An 11,322-nucleotide genomic window follows, 5' to 3' on the forward strand; every position below is an offset into this window, starting at 1 on the left:
ATAAAGTCTGGAGCTGTTCTATAGACAATGAATGGGAGACTAATTTTGTGGACGCACAGATTGTTTGTTTTCTTTTTTTCACACCCAAATGAGCTTTATTCTATAATAATGTTGTACATGAATACTTAGAACATTCCCATCTATAGAACATCTTTTCCACACAGCATTTCCACACTTTATACTCGATGTTTACATCGAGTATAAATTAAAGTGTCTACAACTTGTCAAATCTCTTTCATGTGTTAAACATGAAATTGCTATACACAATAACTGTTGCACAAACAGTATTTCATTTGAATAATAAGTGCTTTATTGAGAAACAAAAACATGACACAACTTCAAAACAGACAACTCTCATCATTGCATTAAAAAGGTGACATTACACAGCATAAACAATCCTTTTTCCTTCATTCAACAATACACATAAACAAAGATCATAATTTGGCATTTGGTGCAGTTTCTCGTTACAGTTTTGGCGGCCAATGTGCCTCCTCTGATAGACACAACGTCACCACCAGCAGCTTCTTTTTTTACCCATCAGAAAACAACTTTTAAGAGGAGTTTTATTACATCTAGTGCAAGGAAGGTGAAATTCCTGAAAAAAATATAATGTAGCTGGGTTTCTACATTTTGTAAGATTTGGGATGTTTTAAACATAGTGTAAAACATACAGTCAGCATGTAAATAAACTTTTCAAACAGTTTATCAGTTAATCTCTTTGACATTTCTTTAAAGATTCCCTGATTCAGGACTTTCCTGATTTTTCAGGATTCACGTAACGATTTGCCCAACTTCTGACTAGATTCCTCTGACCTTTTTTTCACTGTTAAAAGAACTGTCATTCCTCTTCACATCTGTCACCTCATGTATCTGAACTTCATTCACTCCTCTTTCACAGTACAATGTATTAAATGCCTTAAACACAGAGGCAGTAAACTCAAAGAAGATTTACAGTGGAACATAACTTCAGATCCTTCATAAAATAACATTGATAATGTTGCATTTACTGACCTGATTGTTGTCTGGTGCTTTTTATTTGCACACAACACTCACACACACATGTTTTATACTATTTCATCTAGAATATAGATTATTTGTTTTCTGCAAAAACAGTTTGTGACAAACTGGTTCAATGAAACATCATTTTATAAATAAATTGCACTTGACTAGATGTAAACATAAATTATTTTATACAAAATAAAGACATTTTTGGGTGAAATCCCACATACAGTGTACATTTTAAAGTGCTAAAAAGTGTTGTACACAGGATTTGTGTTTACACCATAGTCCCTCCTCCGTCAGTACTTCTCGAGTAGTACTCTTCGTCGTCGCTGTCTTCAAATTCAGAGTCGCTTGACTCCTCGGTGATGGTTTCGATGTTGGACTCGGAGACAGATTTAAGCTGGGAGGAGAAAAAACAGGAACGTCAGCTCACTTAAATGGTACCACACCTGAAACACTTCTGTCAGGTGGCAAAACTATTTGTTCTAGTTTAGAACTATAGGGGATGGGTGTGGTACAGTCAGTACATTCAGTCTCGACTGGTATCATTAATTAACGAAAAGTATTTGTAGGGCAATTAAGTGTTATTAGCAGCCTACGTAGTGAATCCTGCTCATGTTTCCTTTGTGGAGATAAGTATCTATTCTAAGAATAACAATGGAAGCTGTTTGGACACCTCATGATGGTGAAATGTTGGAGAACAAAGAATTAAGAATTATTGTTAGTTCTAGTATCAAGTCATAAAGATAGTAATTGTAGAGTAGCAGCAGCAGTAGAGTAGCTGCTGCAGTATTACTAGTTACAGTCAAATGACATTCCCCTTGTTAGAAATTAAATGACCCTAGCACAAGATCCCCCAGGATCCCCAGAAACAAATTGTGATAACTAAAAGGAAAAAAACACAAAAAAAACAATCACATGCTGGTTACAGTAGTAGATGTAACAACAGTAACATTTATTAATACCTTTTCGCCTTTCATGTAAATGGGTTCGATTGGTTCAGGTTTTGGTTCTCTGGGCTCTGTGTCCAGAAAGGCCACATAATGGATCAGAGTGTAGATTCTGGATGAAGACAGAACAGGAAAGTTAAATATCATAAAAAAAAAAGATTAACGTACATATGAATATCAGTAAAAATCCAGCTATTTGATGCAAGCGGTCACCTGTGGTAGAACATGGCAAGGAACTGGATCACAACCGATGTCGCGAATCCCAGAATGAACATGAAGGCGATGGGATCGATTTGTACATTTTCTCCGGTGAACTCGAGGTTGAGGTCGACCTTGGGGAGCTGGATGGAGAAGGAAGCCTCGAAGAGCTGGAGGGTAAATGTTGCCACCAGCCACAGGGCGTTCAAAATGAAGAAGGCGAAGTTTATCTGTACATAATGAGAAAGATGAGATTGGTTTAAAATGAATTGCACAGTGGTTTTTCGGTAGATATGTAGCGTAGTTCAGCTCCCCCACCTTGTTCCTCAGCGCTTTCAGGTCACTGGCGATCTTTTTCTGTCTCTCTTTGTCGTCCACCAGAGGTGCCAGGTACTTCCTCTGAAGCTCTATAAAGAACTCCTCCTCCTCCTGCAGAGTAAAACCTTTCAGTTAATTATTCTGTTATTTGTGCATGTTCTGTTTGTGCATCACTAATGACCTCCTCATGGCAGCTGACTCCAGACTGTTAACTATACTCATCCTCTTTGAATGAGTATAGTTAACTCCCTCCCACCACCAGACATCTGTAACATTGACTCACTCTCCACTTTTAAATCTCATCTCAAAACACATCTCTTTAAACTGGCATATTCACTTTAATCATTATCCATCTGGTCCCACGGATCCTCTGTACATAATGATTTTATAATGATTTTATACACTGTAAATTTGTTTTTGTTAATTTTATTATTTATTGTTACATTGTTAACCATTTTTTGCTCTGCCTTGTAGGGTGACCTTGAATGTTTTGAAAGGCGCTCATCAACAAAATGTATTATTATTATTATGTTTGGACATAACTAAAAAACTATCTGAAGTGTCAGATTTCACCTGAATATGGTGAGCATTATTTTGACAATGGCAGTTGATCGCGCTAACCTGATAAAACGAGACATACACACCTTGTCGAGTGATTCCTCCTCCAGCTGCATTTCATTGGATAAACTCTGTAGTTGTGTGACAAAACCTGGAGAGAAGAGCAAGACACAACGGTATTAGATAACATTTGATATGAAGTGAGCTGGAATTTTTTTTGCCAAAAACAATCACGCAGATTTTTGCAAAATTGTTTGAACTTACATTGGTTAGGAGAGTCGAAAACAGGCTCTGCTTGCCTGAAACACAATCAGAAAAAGGATTAGTGTAATCTCACACTTTGTAATGCTGGCACATTGCATTTCAATCGATGTTCCACCTTTAGGACTTACCTCCGTTCCTCTAGGATCCCTTCGTCCCCCACAAAAGTGTTTTGAGGCTGGATTTCAGGCTGTTCGGCCTCTACGATCAGGTTCTCCTGGTTGACAGGGATCGGCACGGCTACAGATGTCTGATTGTTTTTTTTACAACATTTGCACCACGATGAGAACCGTTGGAAGGCGTTTTTGGCTGCAAGAGTGAAAATCAGCTTAAGTTCAGTCAGCACGAACAATAATACTGGTCTAGTGTTGCACTGTTTCAACCCGGTATCTACCTTTCTGGGTTTTCGTTTCCTTGGCGACGGGTTCTGCTGTGACAGCACCACCGGCAGGTTTTGACTCTCGGGTGCCCCAGGACACGTTGTTCATGTTGACCATGGAGTAGATGGTGAGCAGCAGGTAGGCGCTGGGTATGCAGATGATGTAGAGAAAGCCGTGGAACACCAGCTGTATTTCCTGAGGATGCATTATCGCAGTGATGACGTAAATCGTGGCCATGCCGATGACGAAAATGCTGCTGGGTGTCAGGATGGTTTGGTCCTTCACCATCGAGCCTGGAGAAAAATAAAAAGGGTGTTACGATTAAAGCAGCTTCAAGCGGTTCTTCTAAAGAAGGTTTTATCAAATAAAGTCGCTAAATATATGAATATGCTGAATGTAACTTACCGATAATGGACATCGTCACCACCAACATGAGGAATGCGTATATAATACTCATGAATGCTGCGACAGTGATCTGAGTGTCCGATTTGAGTTTGAAGCAAAGAGCCAGGTAGATGACCGGAGGTATCACAGCCAGGACCAGGGCACCACTGGCATGTATTTCAAAGATGAAGGTCAAACTACCTGTAGACCACAATAAGAGGCACATACACATTTTATTTTTCCCATTTATTTCAATAAACATTCTTAAGATAATCACATGAAATCCAGTTGATGTCAGAAAAAAATTACGTCCATAAACACAAAACACGAACCTGCGATCAAAAGGCAGATGGTGGCAGGGGCCAGGATGGCTGAGGTGATGGCAAAGAGCTGGTAGAACATGAAGGGTTTGGACATCGACCGGTTTCTCTTGGAAATTACGCTGGTGTTGCCCAGCAGATCCACGACGTTGGCCAATGTGGACGGTCCCCATCGCCGACGCTGAAGGTGACAAATCATCATTAGCACGGCTGATTATTTTGTTTGATGACAAATGAGGTTCAGAGATATGCAGTTTTTGAGTATCGGAAGCAAATATATTAAATGTTGGAAGATGTTTCATTGCCATCATAATATTAGTGGAAAGGTTCTGCAGCACTCACCTGGTTGTAGAGTTCTTTGAAGTCCTCAGGTGCATTGGTGTAAGCATCTGATGCTGCGTTGTACTCCACCCTCCATCCCTGCTTCAGTAGCAGAGTACACAGCCAGCGGTCCTCACCTGAGGGGAACAGAAAATGTTATTACATGTGAGCGGAGGAGGGGGGAGACCCAAGTCCCATCAAACAACATCCTTACCTTGATCGTATTGGATGTAGTGGCTCGCCTCCGTGGACTTGGTAGAGTATCTCTTCATCACGTTGTCGTCCATCAGCGCCTCGGCTCGGAACAGACTGAAGCAGCCGGGGCTGCACAGCACGCATCCAATCACGTGCTCCGCTGTCTTCTGCAGCCAATGACTGACCGCGTACTCAAACTTCTGGAACCAAACCACGGGACCTGATCCGGTGGGGTGAATCCTGCCGCACGCTGCCCCGACAGCTGGGTACATTTTCAGACGATCAATGAGCAGCATCACAGCAGCCGGCTGGAAGTCTGTGTCCCCATCTAAAGCCAGGATGTAGGTGTTGTGCTTCTCTTTCTGGAGGAACAAACACAGATTTACATTTAAGGTTTGTTTAGAAATACTGTTACAAGCGGCCGAAATGGGTTTTACTCAGGAGGGCGTCTCCTTTAGAGATAGGGTGAGTGCTCAGTCATCCGTGAGGGACTCGAAGTACAGCCGCTACTCCTTTGCGTTGAAAGGAGCCAGCGGAGGAGGCCACGGGGAAGACCCAGGACTAGGTGGAGAGATTATATCTCCACACTGGCCTGGGAACGCCTTGGTTTCCATTAACACAGTCAGAGCTGGTTAATGTGCCCCGGGAAAGGGAAGTTTGGGGTCCCTTGCTGGAGCATACAAAAAAGTATGTCCACAGTAGTGTAGCAAGTCCCCAGTAGTGTAGTTGTCTTACCTGTACCGCTGCTTTCAGCTCAGCCTTGTCCTCTCCCTTCTGCCAGCGTGCGTAGTATTTGGTCATGAGTTTCCAGCCCAGAAGATAGTAAAGGTACATGACCTGGAAAATAAGAAATAAGAATTAACAAAACTAATGTGACCCAATATGAACTGTAATGGTACGTGTAAATGTACCTTCTGGTATCTGCAAGTGGTTATTTTCCTACCTGAGACCATCTCTTCTTGTGGCGGATGAGTTCTTTGTCCTTGAAGTGAGCTATGATAACATTCCCATGAGGCATGGTGACCACCAGCCGACCGCCGTACGGCGTCCTTATGATCCTCTGATCAGGGACATGCTTCTTCTTTTTGAAGACGCTTTCATCAATGTTTGTGAAGATGCTGATGACAGAGAATGAGAGAACTTTGATAGTAACTTTCAACGGACAAATTGTTAAACGTAACAGTAAAATTATACAGAAACTACAGAGCATATTCTGAATATGGTTCTTACCCGTAAACTTCTGTGATGATTTGCACAAGGGTCTCTGCATATTTGTTGAGGTGACGCCCCCGACTCCCATCGACCTCTTCAAACGCGTCATCAAAGTAGATATGGGTTTCAAAGGTGAAATCACTGTGCTTTGCGTCTATCTTTGGTCTGTACTTGTCCAGTCTGCAGTGTACAGAGAAAAATAAAGAAGAACTGTTAGTGAAATCTACCATGATAGTAAGTAAATGTTGTGGTTGCTAAGAGTACAGTGCTAAAACTGTCAAGGACACAAACTCTTGGGAAATACAATTGATCCAAAAAGAAAAGTATTTGCCTCAAGGAGTCAACAGAGACATAGTTAGATGAATGGAAAGAAAAGCTCACCTGAATATTGAGATAATGATGTTTATCATCTCATCGTAGGTTTCGTGCCACATGGTCGCGCACAGATACACCATCGCTGTATCAAATGCCCTGAAACTGGACAAGATTTGCAAATGTGAGGATTTTTTTTTTTTTGGAGAAGCGACAATGTAACTCTAAAACCAACCAGTCCAAACACACCTCAAAGAATCAGAAACTTTGCTTTAGATGATTCTCGTGAGGACCTAAATGGAGGACTACTCCTACACACACTTACGTCTTTGACCTGGATTTGGTCTGGATGTCGAATCGGGTGTTGAGGAGCAGGGACTGCTCGATAAAGGGTCCCTCATACAGCCTCCTGATGAACAGGTCTTGGGTCCTCTGGATACGATACACATTGAGGTACCACAGATGGAGGGTTGCCAGCATAAGACCGAGCCACCAAGACACGGCTGAACCTGAAGGAAGATTAATAAAACACATTAGACGCAAATTCCAACTTTGGATACTGCAAAGTATTTTGATCTCTCTATTAGTGTATCCAGAAAAAATGCAGCACTAAATAATAAAATAACCATGCAAGGTTAACTGGTAATACTTCATGACAAATGGCCCAAGGACATACAGTAACCTTATTTTTGAGTATGATATGTGCCAAAATGGATTGTAACTTATATCGGGCTCTACTGTCTTACCTGTCAACATGCCGATGTCAAATATACTGGACATGTCCAGGAAGCACAGGGTGTGTGTAACATCATAAACCAGGTCTGGGAACACACTGGCATTCGCGGGGTTCAAGCTTATGTTTCGTGTATCTACGAAGTCATAGCAGTAGCTTGTGAAGTTGACTGCAGTCCCGTTCAGACTTATTCTGTAGTCTTGGTAGTAAACGATAACGGGGACGATGAACAGAACCATGATGGCCAGAGAGGCCAGGTACAGAGGCAGCATGAAGCAGCGTCTCAGGGCGTGCATCTTGCAGGCCGCCAATGAAAACCAGTGGCAGAGTGCAGAGGAGATCAGCTGGACCCCGATGATGATGGCTATAATTCTTGTCTCACGCCCCGGGATGGAGGTCACGGTGGCCCAGTCCATTTTGTCCAGAGGGACGTAGGCTCCGACCACACAGATGGTCACCACGATCCTGAGCATGCTGGAGAGGATGTTGAGCATGTTCTGGGACTTGGTCATGTCTTTACAGAGGCCCCTGAGGAAGACGGAGGTGCTGTTCTCGCTGATCAGTCTGAAGTAGGTCTCCCACCAGTTGAAAGACACCAAGAAGGTCCCGCCGACAGCCAGACCCACGTAAATGATCATCTTGGTATCAGTAAGATCCTTCGTGATGTACAAGTAGAGGAACAGGCCATGACCGAGCAAAATGAGGAAGAAGGCGGTGATGGACGGCAGCAGGAAGCGGTTTCTCTCCTTGGCGGTGCACTGAGTGATCACCTGTAGCAGCGAGGAGATGACGGCTACACCGTTCAGTATCGTCACGTTGGTCACGATGTCCAAGTGCGGCATTGCAACGAGGGTGAGAATCGCCGCACCCATAGCCACTATGAACTCAAAGAACAGAACCTGAAGAAGAAGAAGAAGAAGAAAATGATGAAATTCAACAACAGGTTCTGTTTTTGGCAGTCAACAAAAAATTAAATGAAGTTTGGAAATGTTGAGTCTTACCAGGGCAATAGTTGATTTTCTTGGCAGCTTTGATGTTTTGAGGCACGCCTTCCAAAGGCTTTTGAGAAATAGCGAGACGCTGGAAATGATGAGGACGCAGGCGATGCAAAGCAGAGCGACGGGTCTCATGTCATCTGGGAGGGTTTTTGTGCCTTCGTTGGCCAAGGTGATGAGAAGGAGGAACGTAGCCTGGAACGGAGTTATTAACATAGTCAATACCGTGATATATGAGGGCAGCTTCTCCATAGACAATGCATGGGTGTCTAACTTAATGTAATCCTGAAAATTAAATCTATATTCTCACAGTTCTGGTATGAACCAAAATGTGTTTTGGGTGCCAGAATAAGTTTTTTCTGGCTACTTGCCAATAAATATACATAATAAAAAAAAGTATAGCAAACCTTGCTGCACAGCGCCAATCCAAACACAGTCACAGCGACGAAACACAGAGAGATGATCTTTAGTAATTTGATCATCTTCCATGGCGTCTGTTCATCTTCAATTACGGGAACCTCTCGGCAGGTATCCCATGGCTTCCTATACAGTAGATAAAGTCACCAAAATGTCAAGATAATAAAATGCACGGTAAAAAATTGCAAATGTAAAAGTATTCATGATGTAATATATTTATGCCGTCAATAAATTAAAATATATAATCACGATTAAAGGCATGATTGTCCATAGTTTATCGAGATTATTCGCAAATTAATACACTTTTTTTTTTTAGGAAGATTTGACAGGTATTTAATACTCTTATCAACATGGGAGTGGGAAAATATACTTGCTTTATGCAAATGTATGTATATTTATTATCAAAAATCAATTAACAACACAAAATATTGTCCAGAAACCCTCACAAGTACTGCATTTAGCATTACAAATATATTGAAATCATAACATGGCAAACTGCAGCCCAACAGGCAACAACAGCTGTCAGTGTGTCAGTGTGCTGACTTGACTATGACTTGCCCCAAACTGCATGTGATTATCATAAAGTGGGCATATCTGTAAAGTGTGTAATGGAAATTCAATTAATATTCCGAGATGAGTCCTAATGAACGTTGAAATAAAGATTCTCGAAGATATGAAATGTCTTTGTTGTATTTTATTCTTGCAAGAAGAGGCACTGGTTATACAGAGTCACACAAAGTCTGCAGAAGAGTGCCCTGCAGGAGATTATTACAATGTGACTATATAGAAATATACAACAGGGACTTTGAGATAAGGAGTTGTTTTACTCAGACAGTGTCCCAGTAAAAGTCAACACTTTCCCACTACATGAGACGAAGAGCCCTCAGACAGTAACTACCCACTGTTGTTTCCATGACAGGGGTGACTGGCAAGTGCCCAGTCCCCATATTATCGCGTTAACTTTGACAGCCCTAAATATAATATAGATATATAGATTATAGATAGATAGATAGATAGATAGATAGATAGATAGATACAACATAGCGGTAATTATATAAAATTTGTCTTCATGGAAGAAGTTGAAATAATAATTGATAATTGTCATTACATCTGCTTATGACTACATTATAATGTGGTATAAATCATTTATTATAGGTGTATATACGGCTTGATGAAAAGGAAAAACTGATGACCTACATAACTAATTGACCGGGTTTACTTAACATTAAAATATAAATAACTGTACCTACAGAAAAATATGAACCTACAAAATAAATAAACAAATAAATAAATAAATAAAAGTGAATAGCTTACTGAGTTTTCATTAATTAAATAAACATTGTCGGTAATAACTGGAAAATGTATTTACATTACAGAAATATCACTAAAAAAGATAATAATACATATAAATAAAATATAAATGAATAATGTAGACAAGACTTACGTGGTTAAATCTCTGTCGTCGTCCATTTTCGTTCCTGACTGTTATTGCAAATAGATGCTGACAGGTTCATGTCAGTATTTAAGCACAGCACTCCTGGCATTGCTACTCTTTGGCCCATCCCACATTGACAGGCCACACCCAGCTCTCTGCAGGTGAGCACAGCAGAGCACTTTGCCAGGTAGTTACAGTGAGCAGTAATTAATTCAATAATGGCAAAGGAAATTGGTTGACCTCCTTACAGCGGTCACATAATCATGTATTGTATGTTTCTGTTGTACTCAGATCTTGTACTTAAATAAAAGTAGCAATACCACAGTGCAGGAATACTCTGTTACAAGTAAAAGTTATTTTTGTATTATTTGAAAGTATTAGCGTCAACATTTACTTAAAGTTCCAAAACTTTTATATTGAATTATTGATGTATTAATGCGTACATCACAGGCTGATAAAAGTGGAGCTAATTGTTTATATACACTGGTATTATGAGTCGAGCTTAGGAATCTAGGAATAGGAATCTGCAGTCTTTACGCAGCGCCATTAGCGGTACATTCATCATTAGTCACGGAATGTACAGGGTTGGGAACATCAATTGAAAAATCTTTTGTTCATTTTGCCTTGTGTGATTAAAGTCCAACCTGTCCTTAAAGGCTACAGTTTTTTCATTACTCCCCACAACGTCAAAGTCACGTGTGGAAAATGTCGTGCTGTTGTGGGACTGAAAATAGAAACTAAACTTTGGTTCAAAGCTCGTGGGGTTTCCAAAGAAAGAGCATGACTTTACACATTCAACTGTAATATTTCTTGTCTACGTGTGGAAACTCAGCTTGAGAGTGTCACTAGATAAAAACAGCTCCACCAAACTTATAGATATCTTGCCATAAGTGTTGGGCAAGAGGGCATTTTGACCTTTCAGTGGGAGTATGAATATCAATTTCATAAAAAGAAATCTGGTCTGTTGTCGTCTATATCAGAATGATCTTTATTGTCATTATACTCAGGTACAATGAAATTTCGCAGGCTTCTCTCGTTGTGAAGAATAAAAACAAATAAATAAAAAGCAGTGATAAAAACGGTAATAGCAGTGCATAAATTTGAATTTACACATTTACAAATTTACAGAGGTGGAAGTTAATAGATAGATGTTTGAAAAAAAATCTTTTTTTATAATAATTTGTAATAATTTGTTGTCTTTGGTTGCAGTCTTTGAGGCTGTGTGTGTGTGCGTGTGTGTTCCTGTAATCAGTGGTGGATTAAGGCGGTCAGGGGCCCCTAGGCTACTGTGTTTGGGACCCCCACCCTTACTCAACATGCTTTAACGTTAC

General features: G+C 40.7%; 1 protein-coding gene across 1 annotated transcript; it reads right to left on the reverse strand.

Annotated features, from left to right (window-relative positions):
• Positions 1-302: 302 nt before the first annotated feature.
• On the reverse strand, positions 303-10,617 carry LOC141753934 (chitin synthase chs-2-like). The gene is made up of 22 exons (XM_074612620.1): positions 10,444-10,617; positions 10,001-10,038; positions 8,547-8,682; positions 8,146-8,334; positions 7,158-8,043; positions 6,737-6,920; positions 6,481-6,576; positions 6,118-6,279; positions 5,831-6,005; positions 5,623-5,724; positions 4,907-5,249; positions 4,714-4,829; positions 4,384-4,552; positions 4,073-4,252; positions 3,682-3,960; positions 3,419-3,596; positions 3,291-3,325; positions 3,113-3,177; positions 2,469-2,579; positions 2,166-2,380; positions 1,968-2,064; positions 303-1,402 (listed from the first exon to the last, which is right to left on the reverse strand). Exons 2-22 carry the CDS (start codon positions 10,024-10,026, stop codon positions 1,277-1,279), a joined length of 3,870 nt encoding a protein of 1,289 aa, XP_074468721.1. The 5' UTR covers positions 10,027-10,038; positions 10,444-10,617; the 3' UTR covers positions 303-1,276.
• Between the last annotated feature and the right edge of the window lie 705 nt (positions 10,618-11,322).

Source organism: Sebastes fasciatus, chromosome 17 (assembly GCF_043250625.1).
Source record: "Sebastes fasciatus isolate fSebFas1 chromosome 17, fSebFas1.pri, whole genome shotgun sequence".
Classification (NCBI taxonomy): Eukaryota; Metazoa; Chordata; class Actinopteri; order Perciformes; family Sebastidae; genus Sebastes; species Sebastes fasciatus.